The sequence below is a fragment of the Saccopteryx leptura genome, chromosome 1, assembly GCF_036850995.1.
Source record: "Saccopteryx leptura isolate mSacLep1 chromosome 1, mSacLep1_pri_phased_curated, whole genome shotgun sequence".
Taxonomy (NCBI): domain Eukaryota; kingdom Metazoa; phylum Chordata; class Mammalia; order Chiroptera; family Emballonuridae; genus Saccopteryx; species Saccopteryx leptura.
Window position 1 is genome coordinate 363,839,598 of NC_089503.1, and position 25,981 is coordinate 363,865,578.

General features: G+C 37.1%; 1 protein-coding gene across 2 annotated transcripts in view; it reads right to left on the reverse strand.

Moving 5' to 3' along the window:
* Positions 1-25,981, reverse strand: part of ZNF451 (zinc finger protein 451) — a 90,341-nt gene that overhangs the window by 20,473 nt on the left and 43,887 nt on the right. For both annotated transcript variants that reach the window (XM_066359124.1, XM_066359125.1), the window contains exons 6-13: positions 22,311-22,461; positions 20,774-20,900; positions 16,621-16,774; positions 16,040-16,187; positions 9,746-11,352; positions 5,446-5,589; positions 4,338-4,468; positions 2,988-3,174 (exon numbers count right to left, since the gene is read on the reverse strand). In XM_066359124.1, the coding sequence (XP_066215221.1) occupies positions 2,988-3,174; positions 4,338-4,468; positions 5,446-5,589; positions 9,746-11,352; positions 16,040-16,187; positions 16,621-16,774; positions 20,774-20,900; positions 22,311-22,461 (2,649 nt within the window). The remainder of the gene's footprint in view (positions 1-2,987; positions 3,175-4,337; positions 4,469-5,445; positions 5,590-9,745; positions 11,353-16,039; positions 16,188-16,620; positions 16,775-20,773; positions 20,901-22,310; positions 22,462-25,981) is intronic.

Genomic DNA, 25,981 nt, shown 5'->3' on the forward strand with positions numbered 1-25,981 from the left:
TCTGAAGATAATAGTTAGATGGTTTGGTTGGTTGGTAACCAGGAGTCTTAAGGACATAAATCCCCTGAAACTATGTGATACTGTATCTACATGTTCATTTTTAGGGAAAGAAGCATAGAAAGCTTTGGCCAGATTCTCAGAAGCCCAATGACTCCCCCCAGAAAACCACACTGCCTTAAGAAACTGTCGTCAAATCTGAAGATAGGATTATCCTGGTATTCTTGTGGTAACCAAAATTACCCCGAAGGCCCAATAAAGTTATCATATTCGTGGACATTGAGAGATTTTCTAAGTTCCAATATACATTAAACACCACATTTTAACAGAAACTACTACTCTACTATTCACAAAGACATTTGTTAGAAAATGTGATTAAGAAAGTAATTATTATTTGATTTTATTACAATAGGTCCCTTTATCCACTGTTTCACTTTCTGTGGTTTCAGTTACATGTGATAAACTGTGATCTAAAAATATTAAATGGAAAATTGCAGAAATAGGCCCTGGCTGGTTGGCTCAGCAATAGAGTCGGCCCAGTGTATGGAAGTCCCAGGTTTGATTCCCAGTCAGGGCACAGTGACCATCTGCTTCTCCACTCCTTCCCCTTCTCTTTCTCTCCCCCCAGGCAGCCATGGCTCATTGAGCAAGTTGGCCACAGGCACTGAGGATGGCACCATGGCTTCGCTTCAGGCACTAAAATAGCTCGGTTGCCAAGCAACAGAGCAATGGGCTCAGATGTACAGAACATTGCCCCATAGGGGGCTTACCGGGTGGATCCCAGTTGGGGTGTAGGTGAGTCTGTTTTTCTGCCTCCCTGCCTATCAATAATAATAATAAAGAAACTTGCAGAAATAAACAATTCACAGGTTTTAAATTATGCACTGTTTTGAGTACCATGATGAAATCTCATGCTATCCAGTTACACCCAAGACAAGAATCATCCCTTTGTCCAGTGTCTACACTGTACAGTGACCCTTGAGCAACACTGGTTTGAATGCATGGATCCACTTATAGGTGGATGTTTTCAATTGGCCCGCATTGTTCAAGGGTCAACTCTGTGGTTGGGAATCTATATTCAGAGGCTTGACTATAGTTATACACAGATTTTCTACCATGCAGGTCAGCACCCGTGCTATACATATCACTAATTCTTACAACCTTATAGATATGAGAAGTGAGACCCAGAAAAAGCTGAGTAACTTGCCTGAAATCACACAGCTAGGAAGCAGCAAAGTTAGCATTTGAACCAAAACCCATGGCGTTTTTTATGCACTGCACAATCTCTGCATTTCACAAAAATTCAGAATAAAGTACCCGTGTCCGCAAAGAGCAGCAAGTTCAAAAGAGCACTGGTTATGAACAAATGATTTTAAAAAATACCCGGAGCACGAGAGGAATTCAGGAGAAAACAATTAGCATGTAACCGTATCCTTTATCTTACCTCAAACCCTAATATATCCATGCAGACCTACTCATATGCAGCTCATTCCAAAAATAGTTGAAATAAAGGCAAATCCGTAACAGGTTTCATATTATAAATTGCCAAAGAAATGTTCTCAAAAGCATCAGCAAAAGAGAAAAGAGGGTTGGCCAATGGTGAAAATTTACGTTTTACAGAAAATTAAATAAATGTTGTTAAGGGAAAGAAGATGGCAAAAGAGTGGAACAAAAGGAGATTGAAAGAAAAGCCAAAGATAAAAAAAATAAAGGGAATGAAAACAAAAAATGACAAAATAGAAAGATAAAGTCAATACTAAGGGCATGATATAATATGCAAAACAGTAATTTTCCTTTAAAGAGCACAGCTGGGCTCAATTAATGATTCCTATTTGTGGATGTGAATTAATTCATTGTAATTCGCAAAATTCTTCAGAATAGGTTTTCAATCAAAATGTGGCTCCAAATAAGTTGAACAAAAAATATAGCTAGAAAGTGAGCAGAAGTGGAAAATTTAAAGGCATGTAATAAAATGCCAAAAATTAGTTTTTCACTGAGGTCATTCATTAATACTTTTGAATCTTATTCATGGTTGCAAATTTGAGGATATTTTTAAAGGTATTATTTTATTCTATTTTACCCTCAATTATGTATTTCAGAAATTATAAACAAAATTTTTTCTGAATCTCTAGAATTACATTCTTTCTTAAATACTGGTTAGTGAAATTGGACATTAGTGCTTTCTTTGAACATACTTAGAAAGGCAGAGAAGAGAGTGTGGGTTCCAGGGACAGGACAGGAAACACCTAATCTTTTCAAGGAACTGAAGACCTTTGAGGGCTTCATTTTGTCACTGTCAACTTCTTAAATGGTTTTTTCTTGTAGGGGAGAGGGGGTGGTATTGCCATTATTATTTATTGCTTTCTAGATTCACCTGTAAGAACTGTGCTTTCTGAAAAATTAAAGATAAATTTGGAATTTCAGAAACAAAGTGAGAGCCTGACCTGTGGTGGCGCAGTGGATCAAGTGTCGACCTGGAAATGCTGAGGTCGCCGGTTCAAAACCCTGGGCTTGCCTGGTCAAGGCACATATGGGAGTTGATGCTTCCAGCTCCTCCCCCCCCTTCTCTCTCTCTGTCTCTCCTCTCTCTCTCTCTCTGTCTCTCCCTCTCCTCTCTAAAAATGAATAAATAAAAAAAAAAGCACCTCTTACCTAAGAGTGTGCCTTAAAAAAAAACAAAAAACAAAGTGAGAATATGGATTCTTAACTTTGCAAAACTATACTAACATTATTTCATACCATGAATATGTTATATGCATGAAAATACATTTTCCTCTATTAGATCATAAAGGCTGCAGAAAATTATGAACTCATCTCTTCTAAAAAACTGAATGGAAGTGAAATAAGGAACAAAGCAATACGATAGAAGTATGAGAGCATAATGGTTTAGTAAGTAGGCCACAGTTTGCTAGTGGACAGCAATTTATTGATTTCTCAGGAGTGAAGTCTCTTCCTCTTGGACGGTTTGCACTGTGACTGCAGCTGCATACCTTTGGTGGTATCAGATATGCTATTTAACAAGGCACACATCATATCTCCCTCCAAGTGGTGAGGGTTTAGTATATGTGCTGGCCTCTGAGTCTTCTTAAATTGATTCTCTAGCTCCAGAAAACCTTGATCTCCTGAGAGGATGGTGAAAGGAATTTGCTTGGGTAGTTGTTCATCTAGACGGCCAGCCTAAGTTGGAACAAATAGCATATGTTGATGAAATTCAGCATCTGGGTTTCAAATCAAGGTACATCTACTTCAGAATGAACATATACCTAGGCAGGTATATTTAGCTTGCTTCCTAGTTCCCACTAAAAAGATCTCCATAAATAAAATATACCACATTTAATCAAATATAAAACACCATCAATGATAAGGCAAGCTATTTTATATTGGAAGGAAGAAAGGAAGGAAGGAAGGAAGGAAGGAAGGAAGGAAGGAAGGAAGGAAGGAAGGAAGGAAGGAAGGAGGGAAAAGGAAAGGAAGAAAAAAAAGGAAGGAAGAAGGGAGGGAAAGAGAGAGAGAAAGAAGGAGGGAGGGAGGGAGGGAGGGAGGGAGGGAAAGAGAGAGAGAGAGAAAGAAAGAGGGAGGGAGGGAGGGAGGGAAAGAGAGAGAGAGAGAGAAAGAAAGAGGGAGGGAGGGAGGGAGGGAGGGAAAGAGAGAGAGAGAAAGAAAGAGGGAGGGAGGGAGGGAGGGAGGGAGGGAGGGAGGGAGGGAGGAAGGAAGGGCTAGCTAAAAGGAATCTAATAGGAGGCCCCCACCATAAGCTGAAATACTATAAATCAACCACAGAGAAAAGATAAGGAACGTAAACTTGCACACTCAATCTTGGCACTGGATAGATGAAAAGGAAATCTCTTGCAGTTTAAAACATAGGCATCAGTCAACAAGTTTGCAAAGTAAGTTCATGTTGTAAGATTGACACATAAACCCTTATGCACAGAATTTAATTTAAACTGCAATTCAGGTTGGTTGTTTCTCTAAGTGACTGGCAACGACAGAAGCATATGCAAATCCTGTCTAGCCAACAGTGATTGTTATAGTGCCTGTCAATTTCAGAGGTGTTAAAATGTGCAAGTGTCTTCATATATCTCAAATACAGTGTCATCTCTTGATCACTTATTCCATAAATAATTGAGAGCTAAATTCTGCTTCTAGAAATTAGGGATAAAGCAGTAAATAAGTAAGTGGTGGGTCCCTGCCCTCATAGTCATAAGTGAAACCTAACGCAGAATGTTTTATACAAAAATATAGCGCCAAAGAATGATCCACCATGTCATTATGATTACAGTGGGAGAAAAATACAAATGGGTCCGAGAATCAAATTAGATTTTGATAAAACAATGACTCACATGCATACAGATGGCAAAATCAGCAGCATCTTTTCTTTTACTACAACGAGGATGAAGGAAGAAGCATCCAATCCTATTCAGGTAATTATAGATCTTACAGTTGAGTGGAGGCTTCCAGTTGGTGTTTCCTCCTTTTATTTTTAGAAAAGGCATAAATGATAGTCAAAGGAGAAAAGGAACAGAACACTAGATACAACTGAAATTTTTAACAAGAAAAAACACTAGATAAAATGTTTTCTAGATAGAAAGTACCAGATTAGAATGCAGAAGAATTCAGTTCTAATGTAGGTATCACCATCCTGTTGCTTTACAATCTTGGGAAAGTAGACCAACTTTCCTGAATCTGCCTATTATCTGAAAAGTCACAGGGATGTTAAGGAGAATCAAAAATAATGTGTGAAAATTCTTTGAATGGTATCATTCTATATGAATGCAAACATTGGTGGTTGTTTTTTCTACAAATATGCCAGGGCTATTCAGTAGGGGAACATGATGAGCAATCAGCAAAGATAGACCTACTAAAAGGTGGCACTGGCTAATTTATGCAGGTCAGTATGTTTCTATCTTAAATTCCTCTTTATCAAATCAAACACAAAGTATATCTGATGCTCATTATACTAACCTTCTGTAAAACAAAGAAGTCTTTCTCCAAGGTTTGGTCAGTGGTTTGTAAAGAGATTTAGATGAAGTTTCACATTTTTGAGTAACAACATAGTAACAGTTCCCACAAGACCCAAGTTCAAAAACTAACTCTACATTTATTAGTTTTATAATTTGGAAAAAAAATAAACTTCACAGCCTATTTTCTTATATTTTAAAATCAGTATTAGCACTAAGAGTAGTCCCTGGCAGATTGTAGGTACTGAATAAAGCCTTTTACAATCTGTATCTAAAGATCTACAAACTTTGTGTCACCAAACAGAGCAAACATTTACATAGAGAATGTAGAGAGAAAAATATTCTAACAGAGTAACTATAATGCAAGATGATAATATTCCAGTTATGTTCCTAAGTTCTATTCAGAAACATTCAGAGTTCTTTAAAGTGAACCATGTTCTAAGAAGAAAACAGAAAGGGTATTGTCTCAAGTTTTCCTTATTAACCATACCTTGAAAGCCCCAAATAAATGTTCCTTGGTTAAGATGACCTGGTAGATGACCAAAAAAGTTTGACCAGTTATCAAAATCTACAAAGACTATATGAGTCATGGTTCGCAGGTAATCCAAATCTGGAAGCTCAACAACTTCTTCATCTAAGAAGAGAGAAACATTAACATGGGTTTGGTAAGAATTAGCCAAAAACATTTTAATTTCTCATTTAAAATATATCAGAGAACTAATATGCAAAATATTAATCTTGCATGTTATTTCTATCTAAACTTCTTAAAGTCCAAACCTGAACATGACACAGTACATTTAAATCAGACAAAAATATTTTAAATTTCATTAATTTGTTTATATATCCTTTCTAAAAATATAGGCCATTGATCCTTATTTTTTTAAACTGTCATTTATTACAAAGAAAAATACTAGAAGATTAAGTTATAAGACTAAATAACCAAAATCTTACCCCATCATCCATGAAAATAAAATTTCAAGATTACCTGCTAAGAACGTTCTCTCCACCAGAATTTTGTGCTTCTGCTAATCCAGTCTGACTTATGAGTAGCCCTCTGGCTGTTGATAGAGCAAAACTGAGAAGAGCTACAACCCTGTGCCCACAAAGTGGTGAACAGTACGTGGTCGCTTCACCACAAACACACCTTTAGTTGTTCAGGTTCTTTCACCTTTCGCCAGCTCACATTCTATTCTCTCCCTTGCCCTTCTTTCATACTTTTCTACCTAGTCAAAGCCTTAAGGTTTCTAGTGGTAGCAATGCAAATTTTAAAATAGTAAATTATTTATAAAATAAATATACTGCTCACAAAAATTAGGGGATATTTTATAGCTTCATGTTTATTTTGAAATATCCCCTAATTTTTGCGAGCAGTATAGCTTCTGTTCCACCTAATAGAGACGCACTCAAATATACTACTGCAGCCCTGGCTGGTTAGTTCAATCGGTAGAGCATCGTCCCGAAACAAGGTGGTGGGTTCAACCTCTGGTCAGGACACATGTAGAAAGCTGTCGATGAATGCACTACTAAGTGGGACAGTGAAGGAAGGTTTCCCCCCCTCTCCCTTCCTCTCTCTCAAATCAATCAATAAAATAAAAAATATACACATACACTACTGTATCCCATTTCATTTCCAAGCCACTCCTCATCTTATATCATTTCTTAAATTTCTCACTAATTGTAGATTTAGACACTACAGTCATCTTCTTTTTTTTTTTTTTTTTTTTTTTTTTTTTTTCATTTTTCTGAAGCTGGAAACAGGGAGAGACAGTCAGACAGACTCCCGCATGCGCCCGACCGGGATCCACCCGGCACGCCCACCAGGGGCGACGCTCTGCCCACCAGGGGGCGATGCTCTGCCCATCCTGGGCGTCGCCATGTTGCGACCAGAGCCACTCTAGCGCCTGAGGCAGAGGCCACAGAGCCATCCCCAGCGCCCGGGCCATCTTTGCTCCAATGGAGCCTCGGCTGCGGGAGGGGAAGAGAGAGACAGAGAGGAAAGCGCGGCGGAGGGGTGGAGAAGCAAATGGGCGCTTCTCCTGTGTGCCCTGGCCGGGAATCGAACCCGGGTCCTCCGCACGCTAGGCCGACGCTCTACCGCTGAGCCAACCGGCCAGGGCCTCATCTTCTCTTAAACACAGACCAATCCACGAGCAATAGAAAAGCATAGAACATAAAATGGGGTGATCACTGGTTTACTGTTTAGTTAAATAGGTCTGTAGGGTCTGTAGTATGTCAATAATTTTTTTTGTTTTGGGCGAGACAGAGAGAGAGGGAGAGAGAGAGAGACAAACACACAAATAGGACAGACACAGAAAGGAATGGAGACAGATGGGAAGCATCAACTTGTAGTTGTTGCACTTTAGTTGTTCACTGATTGCTTTCAGATACGTGCTTTGATGTCAGGGTGGGTCCAGCTGAGCCAGTGACCCCTTGCTCAATTCAGCAACCTTGGGCTCAAGCCAGAGACCATGGGCTTCAAGCCAGCGACCTTTGAGTTCAAGCCAGCAACCTGGTGGCTTAGCTGGTGAGCCTATGCTCAAGCAGGCGACCTCGGGGTTTCAAACCTGGGTCTTCAGTGTCCCAGGTCGATGCTCTATTTACTGCACCACTGCCTGGTCAGGCTCAGTTAATAATTTCTTACATAAAATATGGCATGACTAAAGGTAATTCTGAGATCTACATGTGCTACAGAGTAAGCCTGTAAAATTTCAATATTTTATAAAAATATTTTATTAGCTAGCCCTGGCCGGTTGGCTCAGCGGTAGAGCGTCGGCCTAGCGTGCAGAGGACCCGGGTTCGATTCCCGGCCAGGGCACACAGGAGAAGCGCCCATTTGCTTCTCCACCCCGCCGCCACGCCTTCCTCTCTGTCTCTCTCTTCCCCTCCCGCAGCCAAGGCTCCATTGGAGCAAAGATGGCCCGGGCGCTGGGGATGGCTCTGTGGCCTCTGCCTCAGGCGCTAGAGTGGCTCTGGTCGCAACATGGCGACGCCCAGGATTGGCAGAGCATCGCCCCCTGGTGGGCAGAGCGTCGCCCCATGGGGGGCGTGCCAGGTGGATCCCGGTCGGGTGCATGCGGGAGTCTGTCTGACTGTCTCTCCCTGTTTCCAGCTTCAGAAAAATACCAAAAAAAAAAATTAAAAATTAAAAAAAAAAATTAAAAAAAACTAAAAAATATATATATATATTTTATTAGCTAAAATTTTCAGAAATCCTGTCTCTATTCTACATAAAACTTACCAAGAGTTAATACTTAATGGTGAAGGGATTAAACAAACAAACAAAAGACTAGTAGACACAGACAATAGCATGGTAATTGCCAGAGAGAAAGGGGGCTGGGGGAGGTAAAAGAGGGTAAAGGGGGGTAAATGGTGACAGAAAGAGCCTAGACTTTGGTGTACACACAATACAATATACAGATGAGGTATGATAGAACTATACACCTGAAATCTATAAAATTTTATTAACCAATGTCACCACAATAAATTCAATAAAAAAATTTCAAAAGGATATAGACTTACAATTATACCTTAACCTAAACAAAACAAATTATACTTCTAAACAAAATAAAAACATTGCACTCTTTTAGACTTAATCTCACCATATGGAAGAAGGCAAGTCTAGAGTTAAGTATAAACAAGGGGATTCATACTCATTTCTCTCCCTGATTTCTTGCTACAACTTGTAACTCTTTCTTTTTTTTTTTTTTTAAACTGAGAGGCGGGAGGCAGAGAGACAGGCTTCTGCAGGAGCCGGGACCAGGATCCACACTGCATGTCCCCTATCAGGCAAAGCTCTGCCCATCTGGGGCCGTTGCTCCATTGCTGAGCAACTGTGTTATTTTATTTAGCACCTGATGAGAGGCTATAGAGCCATCCTCAGTGCCTGGACCAACATGCTCAAATCAATTGAGCCATGGCTCTGGGAGGAGAAGAGAGAGACAGAGAGGAAGGAGAGGGGGAAGGGTGGAAAAGCAGATGAGTGCTTCTCCTGTGTGCCTTGGCTGGGAATCGAACCCGGGACTTCCATACATCAGGCCAACACTCTACCACTGAGCTAACCAGCCAGGGCAAAAATATACTAATTCTAAAGTGACCATTAAGATTTCTCATACTTAAGGCCAAAATAGAAACAAAAGAATTCCACTTGATTTATTATCTTTTGAATGAACCAAAATAAAAATTACATGTCCAGGATAACTTTAAAATATTACTATCAGAAACTCTGTACATTTCCTTCATCTCTCAAAATCCCCATGCCTTTTTTTTTTGTTTGTTTGTTTGTTTTGTGAGAGAGGGACAGACTGACAGGAAGGGAGAGAGATGAGAAGCATCAATTCTTCATTGCAGCATGACTGGGGGGCTCCAGCAGAGTGAGCAACCCTTGCTCAAGCCAGCGACCTTGGGCTCAAGCTGGTGAGCCTTGCTCAAACCAGATGAGCCCGTGCTCAAGCTGGCAACCTCGGGGTTTCAAACCTGGGTCCTCCATGTCCCAGTCCAACACTCTATCCACTGAGCCACCACTGGTCAGGCCCCATGCCTTTTGTAAAAGAGAATATATTTAAAATATTATTTAAAGCTAACATATACTCATAGAAAACGGATGGCTGAATGTCCTAGTGGGAATATAAGTCCTTACAAAGCATATGCTATGGTAATTAACATACCATCCTATCTTGCTTTTTGCTTTAAAATTAAATTATTATTAGCTTTCACAGAAATGATGTTTGTAATGCATATAAGTTTCGATATTAATATAGAAATCTGCAGACATTAGAGCTACAAAGCCATACCTATATTCTGACAGCTGAGGTCACTCTCCGCTACTTTCTCCATGTCTGAATTTTTTGGGTAGTTTCCTGCCTGTTTTAGTTTTCTCTCTGTACGTGTGGCACTGGCAGCACTCTTGTACGGGCTTGTTTTTTCAAGTCCAAAATGAGCCACACTGGGTTTCTGTAAGAAGCAATGCTTTCTGTGGAAGTGCTGCTGAGCACTCTCGGGGTCATGAAAGGCTTTGGTGCAGGTGCCACACTTGATTACATACTGCTGCTCCTCCTCCTCGCTCTTGCCTCTTCTGTGCACTTGATGGATGTGAGTGTTCATATCGGCTACATTCTGGGCTGTTGCTGAACATGAACTGCAGCGAAACCACAAAATCCCTTTAGCCAACATGATTTGAAGACATCTACTATAATCTTCCCTTCTGTTGACTTTGGAGATGTAAGTCTCATGGCAACCACAGGTTAACAGATTACTAGTCTCTGGTACTAGAAAATCATTCTCAGTTTTAATTGAAGTTTCAGTTTTTTCTGACACAAACACATAATCTATGCTGTGGTGCTCCTTATAATGACTCAGAAATTCTTCTTCCACATTAAAGGTAAGGTCGCAAAGTCCACAGAAGAACTTGATCTTTATCTCATTGCCATGCTCATCTTGGCAGTGTCGGTATAACGTTTCTATTTTGTGAAAAGTCTTTTTGCAATGGACACAGCTGTATCTATGGAACTGATGACTTGCTAAAGACATGCAGTGTTGTTTTACACATTCTTGAGAATCAAACATATCTTCACAGATTCGACACTGCCATTTACCCCTTGGAGGACTGTTCACTGGGGAATGATCAATAATAGTAATAGTTGAAGAAGGATTCTTAGCAGTCAGATTGTTTCCTAGTACTGCAGAGGAAGATGGCAAAATTTCACTTTCTACTTCATCTGTCTCATAAAAATATCTGTGACCACTATGAAATTCAGTCACATGTGCCATGAGAGTCTCTTTCCTTGTTAACTCCTTTTTGCATGTTCGACACCAGAACAGAAAGTTATTTAAATGTGCTCCCCCATGAATCCGGCTCATATGTAAACGGATCACCCCTGAATCTTCACACACCTTTCCACAGACCACACACTTATAACACATTGTATTTGCTGAGAAAACATGCTTTTCTACTAAATCTTCACTTGGGAATCGTTGACGGCATTCACAAAACCAGGTTTTAACAACTGACTTTTCTTTCTGGACACAAACCATGCCTTCATGGCTTTTCTCTTCTAAATTCATCTTCTTTTTTGGAATGGTACCACAATCATGTGAGCTAGACTCCTGAAGAGACATAATTCTTTTAAGTGATGAAAATTTTGATTGATCTAGCAATAGATTCAAGTCAGAAGGAGGTTTGTTCCTTTCACAGCTGTAGCAATAAAGTAAGACTGATTCTTCCATTGAGTTAATGACTCGGACTTTGTGTCCTGAATTCTCCTTGTGATTTCGGGCACTGGTATTGTCCACAAAGACTTGGTTGCAACTTGGACAATAACCTCTCAATATGAACTTCTCTGCAACCTGGGCAATGCTTTTCTCAGCTACAGCTACAGGACCGGCACTCCGACAACGTACTCTACAGTGGACAAGAAAAATAAACTCTTTCGTAAGTATTTTCTAAATATAGTATCTCTGCTTTTATTGCAGGAATTATAAAAAATGTATACATAACCAACAAAATATCTTTCAATAAAAATGTGTTATATAATATTTTATCATCTCAAGGTACCTGAGTATCACCTACATTTTTGTCTCTTTCTGTCTCATATTCAAAAGGGTAAAACAAAATCAAAATATAAGTCAGACAAACTATAGAAAGCTAAAAAATAGTATAAAATGCAGTGATAAATGATAATTAAACTATGTGGAGAACACTATGGTAAGATTCTTAATAATTTGATACATATACTTAAGAACTGACTTACTTCACATCAGGAATATGCCACTCCCACAGTTACTTTTATAAAACTAAAGAATCGGGCTCAATTAAAAGAGCAGAAACTATTCCAAAGATTAACTCAAAATAAATCAACTTCTCTAAAGAAAAAGAAAAATGAAACTGTGCTTCAACTGTCTTCCTTTCACCACTAAACTCCAAAGAGAACAGACCTGCTACCATCCCATATATTTTAAAAGTGAGAAATTATATAAAGCATGGGTTTTTGTTACAGTGGAATTAAACTGGAAATAAATAATAAAAATCCCTATATATTTGGAAATGATATACCTAAATTTGAGAAGTTAAACAACACACTTCTAATAAATCTATGGGTAAAAAAATATCAAAAGAGATTTTGAAATGTGTATTTATTGATTCCAGTGACAGAGGACGAGAGAGAGAGAGAGAGAGAGACAGAAACATCAATCTGCTCCTGTGAGGCCCTGACTAGGAATCAAACTGGCCATTTCTGCACTCCAGGACGATGCTCCAACCAACCAAGCTATCCAGCCAGGGCAAGATAAAATATTTTCAACTTAATGAAAATAAAAGTAACTTAGAAAACCTGAGGAATGCAGGTAAAGTAATGCTTAAACAGGAATTTATACCTTTAAATGGTTATATAGAAAAAGAAGGTCCAAAGTCAATCTAAACTTCTACCTTACGAAGCTAGAAAAAGACAAGTAAATTAAATCCAAAGTTTACCTTTTTTTTTTTAATTAAGCGAGAGGCAGGGAGGTAGAAAGGTAGAGAGACAGAGTCCCACATGCACCCAAACCAAGATCCACCAGCAAGCCCCCTACAGAGCGATGCTTTGCCCATATGGGGCTACTGCTCTGTTGCTGGGCAACTGAGCTATTTCAGCACCTAAGGTGAGGCCGTGGAGCCATCCTCAACACCCAGGGCCAACTTGCTCAAACCATTCAAGCCATGGCTGCAGGAAGAGAAGGGGGGGGGGGGAGAAGGGGGAGGGGGAGGGGTGGAGAAACAGATGGTCACTTCTGTATGCCCTGACTGGAAATCGAACCTGGGACTTCCACATACCAGGCCAATGCTCAACCGCTAAGCCAACCAGCCAGGACCTAAACCCAAATTTTACAAAGCAGAAATCAACAAGGTAAAAAATGGGCAAACAACAGAAAATCAATCATCAGTGAAATCAAATGCTGGTGGTTGTTTTTAAGTGAGAGGAGGAGAGATAGTGAGACAAACTCCTGCATGCATTGAACTGGAATCCACCAGCAACCCCAGTCTGGGGCCAATGCTCCAATCAACAGAGCTATCCTCAACACTAAAGGCCAATGCTGGAACCAAACGAGCCACTGGCTGTGAGAGGGGAAGAGGGAGGAGGGACAGAGGGAAGAGAAGAGAAGCAAATAGTTGTTTCTCTTGTGTGCCGACTGGAATCAAACCCTGGATGCCTGCACTCCAGGCTGACGCTCTATCAACTGAGCAAATTGGCCAGGGCCAAAATGCTGGTTGTTTCAAAGATCAACAAAAATTTGTTAAGAGATGGAATATAGAAATAAATGTAAAAGCTTTTAAAAAGCTGAACTTTAAAAAACAATAAACAAAAAATTGATTCCTGAAGCAAGAATAATCAGGTTTCTCAGACAGAACAGAGAAAGCCATAAAAGAAAAAAACAAATAAACCATAAACATAACCATAAAATAAACCAAACCATAACCATAAAAGAAAAAAAATCAAAAAATTATACTTAATGAGATTAAAAACTCCTGCTCGTCAAGATACAATGATATGAATCTGCACCAAAATGGGAGAAAATACATTCTCAGTACACATACCTGACAAAGGATTTATATCTGGAATACATAAAGAACCTCACAGGCAAAAGATTTGAACAGACACTTCACAAAGACAAAGCGAAGGCCCGTAAGTACATGAAAAAGTGTCCAACATCATTGTTCATGAGGGAAATGCAGATTTCAACCATGATGAAACACTTGGAAGAATAGCTAAAATGAAAAAAAAAAAAACCAACAACTGGCAACACCAAACCTTGGCAAGGACGTAGAGTAACTGAAATTTTCCTACCTTGCTGTTAGAAACACGCACTAGGTACAACACTTTGGGAAAATGTTTAGTAGCTTCTTATTAAACTAAATACACAACTACTCTTTGACCCATCAATTCCACTTCTAGATATTCATCCAAGAGAAATAAAAACATATCCATAAAAAGACTTGCACCAAATGTCATAGCAGCTTTACTTGTAATAGCTAAAAACTGTCAATAATCCCAATATTCATCTACATGAGAATGAATGAACAAATTGTGCCATATTCATATAGTAGAATACTACTCACTAGTAAAAAAAAAGGAATAATGTATTAAACAATATGGATCAATCTCACAGATACTATGACAAACACAAAAGAGTACATACTATATAATTTCATTTACACAATAAAACCAATGTAAGGTATAAAAGATATCAGAATAAAGACTACCTCCGATGTAAGGTATAAAAGATATCAGAATAAAGACTGTCTGGGACTGAGAGGGTGGGAAAAGGTTGGGAAGGAACACAAAAGAATTTTCCCAGAGAGGTAACACATCATGATAAAAGTGTAGGTTAAACAGATGTACTCATTTGTCAAAATTGTGAAAGTTAAGATTTGTACACTTCAGCAAATTTAAATTCTACCTTAAAAAAAATTTTTGAAATATAAAGCATACAAAGAAAACAAGGCATATAAATAAAACAAGATGGGGAGAGAATGGGGATGATGAGGGTATAGGGGAATAAATGGTGATGGATAAGGACTTGACTTGAGGTGGTGAACATACAATACAATGTTATAGAGATGTGTTGTAGAATTGTGCACCTGAAACTGTATAATTTTGTTAATGAGATTCACCCCAATAAATTCAGTAAGAAAAAATAATAAATAAATAACCAAGAACAGCAGTGTTGATTACTATTGAAGCTGGGTGATGGGTAATTAGAGGTTCATTATACTAGTCTATTGACTTCAGACAGTTAAAAATTTCCATAATAAAAAATTAAGAATAAAATTAAAAGCAGACCAGAATTTGAATTCAAACTATAGTCAGAACCAGGACTGTTAACCTCAATAATTAGAATAAGTAAACAGAGTAATTATACTCTGCAGTTTTATCGAGACACGTTACTTGAAGGCTTGTGAAAACAAAATGTTCAATTTAAATAAATGCAACTGTAATAAACTTGTAATACACTTGAAGACCTAAGGGACAAAGCATGTACATGCAAAGTACAGACCATGTTTGAATTAGGATTCCAAAAAAAAACAAAAGTAAAAAAAAAACTTCATGAGCTAATCAGGGAAATTAGATAATTAGGTATTTGATAATATTAGAAAAGCATTCACTTTTTGCCTGACTGGTGGTGGCACAGTGCATAGACATCAACTTGAAACACTGAATTTCCAGGTTCAAAGCCCCAAGATTACGAGCTTGAGTGTGAGATTCGCCAACATGATCCCAAGGTCACTGGCTTGAGCACGGGTCACTTGGCTGGGCTTTAGCCCCCACCCCAACCTCATAGCGCCAAGTCACGGCACGCATGAGAAGCAATCAGTGAACAACTAAAGTGACACAACTATGAGTTGATGCTTCTCATCTCTCTCCTTCCTGTCTAAAAGAAAAAAAAAAGAGAGAAAACCTATCATTTTTTAAGGTATGATAATAGTATTAATTTTTTTAAAGAAAAGTTCCTATCGTTTATGTATACATACTGAAATATTTACAGATAAAATGAACATGATTTGCTTCAAAATAATTTGTAGGTGGTGGGACTATAAATGAAACACCACTGGAATGTGCTGATAACTACTGAAGCTGGGTGAAAGGTATAGGGATTCTTTATACTATTCCCCTCTTGTATATTGCTTGATAATTTCCATTGTAAAGACAAAAAAAAAAACATACTGTAATCTTCCTGATTATTTGATAAATTTGGCACTGAAATTTAATCTTTCACATACATTATATATGATACATTCCATTCTGGTTGACTTACAGCCAAGGCTCTATTTTAACCCTCTCCTTCCCTACACATACACTCACAGAACACACAAGAGAAAAATTACACACAGAACTTAGAACTACTAGCTTATTTTACAACCATCGCAATATCAATATTTCTTTCTTCCACACCTCTAATTTCTCTTACTATGCTAATGTGGTTAATTTCCAGACAAATGTACGTTCTCGTTTCAAAGGAGATATACATGACATAGAAACGTACTTGCTGAACCCTCCTGGTGAAGGCTTGTGGGACAGGACTCCCTTCCTGCCCAAGCCTAGAACGGCACTAACCTGAAATGGGCAGTGAGCTCCATGTGGGAGCGCAGCGTCTGGTGGCAGGCCACACACTTAACTTGAAATGGAACATCTTTGCACTGAGAGATTAAAAGTTTCTTTGCAAAAGATGGAAATGATATTGGATGTGGTATTCCCTTGCCCTCTGAAAGACAAAATCAATCGTAACTTGCAAAGATTTGAGTGGAGAGTAACCCAACCTTCCCTCCCTCTGTCTTCCTCATATACTTGAAGTAGAAGATGCTTATGTAATAAAAATCTCTACAGGAAGTCATTTTCTAGCCTTAAGTGCAAAGGATGCTGAAAAATACCCAACTTCCTAAATATCATGGATCTATACCAACATTATTCTGAATAAATGTTTTCTTCCCTAGCTTCTCTTCATTCCTCAAAGTAAGTAAACCTTATTCTTTGGTACACATAAATACTGAAAATCTTTTATGAAAAAAATATTTAAAATATTTCACTTTCATGGTTTTCACAATAACGTGAGGATGAGTAACCTCAAAAAAAAGTATGGTAAATTAGTAAAAATTAAAGCAGTCTAATAATTTTCAGAGAAGAGAGCATGAACATACCACCGAGTTTAAAACGATGATGGAAGTGACTCTTCACAGACATGTGCTTCGAACACTCATCCTTGCTGCTGAAGAGAAGGAAGCACTGTGGACACGCAAAGCACTGAATAATCTGAGGAAGAAGGTTGTTTTTGTGTCCATCATCTGCAGCTTCCTAAAATGCAAGGCAAAGCTGAATTATAGACAACTAAAATCAATCAATATTCAACTTCTTAACATCAACTTTTAAAATGTTGATTATTTGAAATATATATTTTCAATCAGTTTTTTACATGAAAACTTTTCTTCCTTGAGTGTGACAAAGGAGCTTTTATCATGAAGTCCCATATGCAAAATTTTAAATTTTCCTTGAAAAATTATAACCATCTTTCTCTGACAATAAATGTATATTTGCTTTCTATATATTTTTCCTTTTTTATACACATCCATATGCAAAATTATATAAATGCATAAGTGTTTTCATATCACACATACTTCTTCTAATGTTTTACTTTGTTTATTCTGCAATATAACCTATGTTTACAAATATGTATTTATCCATAAGCCGCTCCATGCTTAATGAGTTATGTATATATAAATAAACGTATAAGGGAGATTGTTTAATTAAATATTTTCAGCTTATAGAGTCCTTTGCCTCTTAGTTTTCTTATTCCACAATACCTAATGGAAATCCCTAAAAATCAACTGGCACAGCTTTAATTCATTCTTATTAAAGGGTGCCAACTACTCCATGTTGTCAATCCACTAGTCAAGTATTCACTTTGATGCCTTTTTTTTTATTTTTGCCACTATACACAGTGATGCTGTAAATATCCTTGATTATAATTCTTATTTATAAGTGCTTTTTCTGATTATCAAGAGTGATCCTACTGGGTTAAAGGTGTATTATTTGAATATTAAAAGATATTGTATGCTTGCTTTTCAAGATGGCTCTACCAAATCACACATCCTAACCTGGTAGCAATAGTTATTTCTGCAGTCTGACAAATGTTGATACTCATTGTTAGTTTAATTGTATTTCCTATATATTAGTGAGTGTGAGCATTTATTCATACAATTCTGTAAATATCCTACATTCTATATGTTGCTTATTCACATTCTTTAGCCTATTTCACTGTTTTTGTTTTTTTCTACTGCTCAACTTCATTACTGAAACTCTTTGTTGCATTCTCTTTGTAAATATTTTTGAATATCTGTTGATTAATTTCACATATACTTTAAAATTTGATGTAGTCTAACAGGCATGTCCTTTCTAGCATCTAGATTTCCAAATCTGGTAAGAGCCTCCTTTATCAAAAAATTGGAAATATTTAAGTGTATATTTGTATGTATGTGTGCTTGTGTATAAATATAATTTAACTTCTTGATAATGTTCTTTACAGTAATAGCCTTAAAAGTTGTATTGTGTCTTGTTAAATTTAATATCTTAAATTTACATTAGGGATATCAAATAGTTTGTGTAGTCTCATGAGATTTGGCAAGAGTGAAGAATAGCAAATATATATTTATACTGAGCACATGTCAAGCACCATATTAGGATTCAAAATGCTTTTCCATTTACCCTTACAATAACATCATAAAGTATGTTTTTCATCTTTTACAAATAAGAAAACAAAATTTAGATAACAAAATTACCAGTCCCGTCCCCCCCCCCCCCCCAACCAAGGTGTAATCTTAGAGAAGAGACAAAGCTACCACTCAAATACAGCTTTATAACTTTGGTTATAAATTCTATGCTCTCTCTCCACTACTCCCCATACCGTTATAGTTTGATGAATGACACATAAAAGATCACACCTGGAAGATATTTTGTATTTCATTAGAAGGTTCTAAATGACAAGAGCCTTAAAGGCATTTATTTACTAACCACCAATTTAAACAAATGTCACCTAATGAACTCTAAGAAAATAATTTTTAGTTCAATTGTGAGTTATAAATATATTCAATATAACACTTGTTTAAATGATTTTCTCAATAAAACAAAATGTGATTCTACATAAAATTTTATTGGAATATACCTAAGTATATAGCATATTTGCAAATACCATCTACAAACTAGAGGAAGAAATGGGAAATAGAATGTCTGGTAAATTAAAGTACTATTATATTTCTGGTTACATTAAAATAAAATACAGCATAAAAATTTGTATATATATAAAAAAGTAGAACAATAAAATACTACTTCATACCCATGAAGATGGCTATTTTAAGATAGTGTTGGCAAGGATGTGAAGAAATTAGAACCACATATAATGCTGGTGGGAAAGTAAAATGGTATAGTGTGTTGGATAATTTGGCAGTTTTTCAAAAACAGTAAACATGATTACCATATGACCCAATAATTTAACTCATTTGAGGAAACATATGTCCACACAAACACTTGCACACTTACTTACAGCAGCATTATTCACAATAGCCAAAACTTCAGAAAACAACTGAAGTGTTCATAAACTGGATGAATTTGATACACAAAATGTGGCATATACCAATACAATGGAACACTACTTGGGAATAAAAAGGAATGAAATACTGATAAATGCTACAACATGGATAAGCCTTAAAAATGACAGAAAGGCCACATATTCTACAATTCTATTTGTATGAAATATCCAGAAAAGGTAAAATCACAGAGACAGAAAGTAGTATAGTGCCTTCCCAGGGCTGGAAAGAATAGACTAGCAAAGGGGAAAAATAACCTTTGATGACAGAATGGCCCTAGGAACAGAATGAAAAACAGTGGTAGTACCTACTCACCCACAAGTGAACTTAAGGCACACTGAAGCTTACAGCACAGTATGTCTACCAACACCATAACCACCACACCAAAAAGGGAGAAAAGCAGGAAGTTATCTAGTGATATACCCATTGGATGACTTTAATGTCAAAAAAATACTAGACACTTGCTACTCAAAGAGTGACCCAGCAATACTGACATCACCTGGAAACTTGTTAGAAATCCTGAATCTAGGCCCTGGACAGTTGGTTCAGTGGATAGAGTGTCAGCCTGGAATGTGGGTGTCCTGGGTTCAATCCCCAGTCAGGGCGCACATGAGAAGCGACCATCAGCTTGTCTTCCCTTCCCTCTACCCCTTCTCTGTCTCTTCCCATTGCAGCCAATGGCTTGATTAGTCCGAGTGTCAGCTCTGGGCACTGAGGATAGCTTGGTTGATTGGGACATCAGCCCCAGATGGGGGTTGCCAGGCAGATCCCGGTCAGGGCACAATGGGGGTTAGTCTATCTCCCCGCCTCTCACTTAAAAAAGAAAAGAAAAGAAAGAAATCCTGAATCTAAGGCCCCATATCAGATCTACTGAATCAGAAACCGCATTTTAACAAGTGATTCATGTGTACATTAAAGTTTGACTCCCAAGTGATTCATGAGCACATTAAAGTTTGTGAAGCACCAGTCTAGATGGGAAAAAAATGGAGATGAAAATAAAAGGGGAGGAAATCAAGACAACAATGCATATTGTGGATAATTTCACTCTTTCATTGAAGAATGCTATCTTTACAAAATAGAATTCAACAACATACAATCTTCTAGCGACCTCTTCTGGCTAATTCAAGGTACAAAATTACAAGCTAATGCATACTAGTTTCCTTGAATGACCTTGTGACACACGCCAAAGAATAAGCAATTAGGATCATTTACTCATAATATTAAATATGTAAACATTCATTAACAGGGTTCTATATTATATGGATTTGCATATACCATGAATCAATTCATGTCCCTTGAGAAATAACACTTAATGAGTTACATAACACAGCCTTCTAAAGACTAAATCTATTTCTTAACACTAGCATTAATAAAAAAAATTATTCACTACATAGTTTCAATGTTTCAACAGGCAGTGAAAAGCACTGGACTTAAGAATAAGGTTCTAGCTCTTATGATGGGACTAACTCACAGAGCATCTCAAACAAGGTTAGTTAATTTCAGAAAGCAAGTCCATAAAAGGAAGGATTTCATGATAATCTTTAGGACTCCTCATTGTCAGCTATCAAGTTTACCTGCCCACAATAATTTAATGTTCCAAATCATTTTACTCTTCATAGACAAATATGATTTTGATCTTTATGTGTAACATGGTGACTGCAAGCTTTAGAGCAGCAAGAATAATACCTACTCTTAACTTAGGACATGCTCTTACCTCAGAAAAAAGGTGTTCCCTATATTGTTGTTGAGTAACAAAAATTTTAGAACATACTACACAAGCAAAGGAACTGACGAAAGGTCCATGTAGTGTAACTGTTGGGTCACATGGAGAGTGATCAAACCTACTTGGCAAAAGAGAGGTAACATTAGAAAAGCCCTCATTCAAGGGGCAGAACTATTTAGCTTCGTTTGTTAAGCTAAACAAACATGCATACAACACATTCAGAACCTTACTTTTCTACTGAAATATTAATAATGTTCTTCACATTCAGGAACTATCAAGTGGTTCCCACATGCAATGCAATCCCTTCAGACAGTAACCAACAGCTTCAGATTTCATAAAAGTACTCAAGATCCAACAGAAGAGATTCAGGCACCTCCTGCCAAACTTTTCCGGTTTGAAAAGTAGAGACCACCGTCTTTTCTTCTTGCCTTATTGACCATAAAGCTCACAAATAATTTAAATAACCTCATGTCAAAATTTCTGGCACATCTCTATTTCCTAAAAATGGCTTTTAATCCTTCTAATGTTCACTTTAACCATATAAGAAATTTGTGTCATTAAAATGCATTGAAGACTTCTGTAAAACAGTTAGATACAGTATGCTACCTCCTTATTTGTAGAGCACTGAAGCTCCCTCTAGAAACCTCTCTCGGTAAGGTAAGACAAGTAGGGTGAGACATCTGGAAAATATAATGGCTGAGAGCCTCAAACTCTCAATTCCTTTATCAGGAGGTGATTCTGATGGTAAGAATGTTTAATGACTGCCTGGCCTGTGGTGGCACAGTGGATAGAGCATTGACCTGGAGCAATGAGGTCGCCAGTTTGAAACCCTGGACTCGCCCGGTCAAGACACATACGACTAGCAAGCAATGAACAACTAAAGTGAAGCCATTATGTGGTGATACTTCTCGCTCCCTCCTCTCCCTGTAAAATCAATAATTAAAGTCTTAAAAAAATAAAAAATAAAATCTTAAAAAAAAAAATGTTTAATGACTTTAATACTGCCTTCCTTAATATTTTCTTTTTCACCCTCTACCATTCAAAAATCCAGTGAAATAATAAAATGGGTTTTCATTAATAAAATATTTAGTGTTAACTTTACTATGTATGTCTTTAGCATTTATTTTGCAAAGCAGTACGTATTAGCTTTCTTTGGGCAAGACTGTAAGTGCTTTATGTCTCTTAAAATTTCCACTTATGGGCTGGATTTCCCTAAAACTGACCCAACTGCATAGCAATGCAAAAGTCTGTTCAGAATTTTATGAGACATTTTAGGAATAAAAACATATTAAAAGCCTACATTACTTTAAAGACAAAATTTCGTTAAAAGAATCTGACTTCACCAAGACTTCTAGGAAATCTAAGAAATGTAATTGTAAATAATGTTATCATAACAGCCCAAAACAATTTGAGTTTGGAATTTAAAGCTATAATTACAATGGCAGAGGCACATTACACTTTCATTTTATGAAATCACTTTGTAACTCACTTGATCTTCAGTATCCACTATTCTGAATATCATACTTACCTTTTCAAGTGTCCTAAGAGAAGGTGCCCATTATCAAATTTCTTGTTACAGTGCATTATAGGACATGAAATTGGTTTCCCAGACACCAGCATTTGGCCTCCTCTTTGGAATGAACTTCTTGTTCCAGAATTAATTGTGCCTGTTTTGAGTCCTGCATCATTGGAATATAAATTCTTAAGTTCCTATTTCAGACATTTGTCCTTTGGACTGGTAATCAAAATTATGACAAAACAATGAAAATTATGATACAATATCAACCAGAAGTAAAATTATGTTTATAAGCTTTCTTATAAAAGGATATAATAACCAAAAAGTAAATAGTTACTTGGGACAAGGAAAGCAGTTATTAACATCTCCAAGTAGCCTTCTCTTGAGGAAAAAAATCTGTTTCCTTAAATTCAACAGCCAAGAAAAGTCAAAGATCAAATGCTTTAGAAAATCAGTTGCTCTGCATAATGCTTACCTCCTTTCTTTTCACTTATATAAGTTTGCAAAAATCTTTTCTTCCAACTCTTATTTTCTCTTTTTAACTATCAAAACACATTATAAGGTATAGCTATATTACAGAAGATCTGGCTTCTATGAAAACTATGTTAAACAATAACCGAGAGGGCGGGGGAGAAATAGAGAGGACAGGAGGCAAGGAGAATAAAAGCGATACTTTCTAAGGAAACCAGCTACTGCTCCAACCTGGACATCAAGTAATCCAAGTGTCAGCAAAAACAAATTTATACTTGTTATCTCTCTTCTATTTATTCTCTTTTGTCTCTTCCCTTTTTCTCCTTTCAAAGCCAATTAGAAAATAGTTTGCCCATCCTTACCTTCTCTTCATTAATTCCCTCTTATCCTGGTCCTCTTTCATCCCTTTTCTTTCTTTATAATCTTGGTCTTATAGTCTCACAACTCTTATAGACTAATACCCCTGGTCAAATTATGTTCCCATGGATTTGATATACATGATAGACAATGGAAAATTTAGAATTACGTTGTATAAATAATGAATTATAAAACTGCCAGGAGGCTTCTAATATAAAGATAGTTTGCTGTCTCTCTTTTATTATTTCTTATGGATTGTTTCAATGAAACTGGATATTTGACAGTTTCTACAAAGCCCCAAGCATTCAACTAGATAGAATATTGTTCCTTTAACACCATCTAGTTTTAAGATTTCCAAATGGTTATATACCTAAGGTTTCAACTGCCTTTTTGCTGTGGCAGTCCTGGAGAAAATGCCACATTTAAAAACTTCCAAAATGCTTATAAATGTATTCTGCCAACAATAAACGGCACGGCATTAATCCTATTTTAATCTTAAAGAGGCATAAATAACAAACACCTTTTTATCTTTATTTTTTTTAATGCAGTCAGGATTAGAAATAAATTTTTATTTATTGCCCATCGACATTCCAGATGTTGCCCATTGAGACCTTTATTTAGCCAAATAGAGACTATGGCTAATAGAGAAAGCAATCATTTGAAAGAAAATAAGCTTTACCCATGGAAAGACAAAGTACAGAGAGATTTAAGCAGCTCAATTCCTTAAATAGTATATAGAGTAAGTTTTTAAATTATTAAATATGCAAATACATTCAAACTGGCCTTACTGGAAAGGTCTATAAGTCAGATTCCTAAAGTTAGAGTAATTATAAAGTACTTAAGCAACTTTTAATACAAAATTAAAAAATAACTGAATTATAATAGCTAGATACTTTAGAATAGATTGAATGAGTCCCTTAATGTTACTGAGAATTAGAACCTCACTTTTTAAAATTAGAGTACAGGGCTGGTGAACACCAATACAATATACAGATGATGTATTATAGAATTATATACCTGAAACCCATATAATCTTTTATTTTTTTTAAATCAAGTGAGAGGCAGGGAAGCAGAGAGGCAGAGTCTGGCATACGCCCCAACAGAGATCCACCCACAACCCCTGTCTGGGGCTGATGTTCTGCCCATCTGGGGCTGCTGCTCTGCTGCTCGGAAACCGAGCTATTTTAGTGCCTGAGGTAAAACTATGGAGCCATGTCAGCGCCCAGGGCCAACTTGCTCATTCGACCCATGGCTGCAGGAGGGGTGATGGGGGGTGGAGAAGCAGATGATCACTTCTCCAGTATGCCCTGACTAGGAATTGAACCCGGGACCCACATAATCTTATTAACCAAGGTCACCCCAATAAATTTAATTAAAAAACTGTCATTAAACAAATCTCACAACTTGCCTAAAAAATTAAGAGTACAATGACTCATTTGTCTTCCCCAGCTATATATTCTTCAACAATCTCATCACTCTCTAAGGCCTATCTATGAAAAATAAATACTCACAACCCAATGCTAAAGCAACTGTTCTAGCAGAAGATCCCAAACTTCAGTTTTACAGTGTTGCAGGGATTAAGCAAAAAAGATTAAACAATCACATAAAAAGAGCATGACTGAAGACCTTACCTCCAGGCTCAAGCTTATCAGCCACTAATGAACCAGGTATGACCTCAAGATGTATAAAATACCAAGTCTTACAAAGAATCGTAAAGACACAGCTAAATGACTTGTGTTCCCCTTCGGCTTGCTCAGGTAAATACACAAACAGATGCTCATGAATTCAATTTACAATGAATTAAAATATTCTGACAATCTTGAGGCCAGGAATTAGATTAAAGGGGCATATTATTGGCCCCAAACCATTCTAGACAGGACTTGAAAGTGTTAGACTCATAAGAGATTAAAGATTTTTAGAAGAGATCGTCGAGGTGATAAAGTTTAGTATTTCCAGCCTATTATCCTATCAAAATCACCTAGGAATCTTTTAAAAACTACAGATGCCCTGATTATCTCTGGAGGTTTGGCTTAGACATGTATCTAAAAGCTCCTGGGTGATTCTGCTCCAGCTTAAGGTAAAACCATAGAGCTAGTTCTAACAAGTACTGAGAACTGAATACTATCAAGAAGGACTTCTTTAAAAATATAGCCTTAGAAGAAAACTCCAAGAAGCAAAACCATTTACCCTAAGTCTTTTCTGCTAAAGTAGGTCTGAAATGCCAAACAATTCATTTATATAGCTGCATGAAGTCACATTTGGAACTCAAGTTCTGGGCTTGTTTTCTGTGTTCACGTGCAAATGTTTATACAGCCTCCTTTGGCATAATATTCAACCAATATTTATTGAGCATTTCTATGCTGAGCATTTTTTTAAGGCAGTGACACTAAGTAGGATTAATAAGCACTGATCTTTATCCCCACAGATATAACAGGGAAAAAACTACATTAGAAATGAATCAAGTACTGTGGGATCAAAGAAGGCTGAGCAATTAAACTTTTATGTAGAATTAATAATTCTAGCAACCTCTAGTGCTGAGTATTATATGTGAGGCTAACCCCACAGGCAAGTAAGAAGAAAAAAGAGGAATAAAGTATTTAAAAGGGAGGATGGAGTGAGGTGAGAATTTTCCAGGCACAAACAGATTAAGTAATAAGAAGGAAATATGTTTTAGGGAGTGGCCAAGTGTCAAAATATCTACACATAACTGGAATTATTTTATAAGTGGTAGTAGTTTTACTGTTTTTAAAAAGCCCTCTGAAAACTAACTTTAGAACAAGATATCCAGGTTCAAAGTTGACCAGTGCATGCATATATATTTCTAATGACTTTTTGCAATTAAATCTGCTGAATTA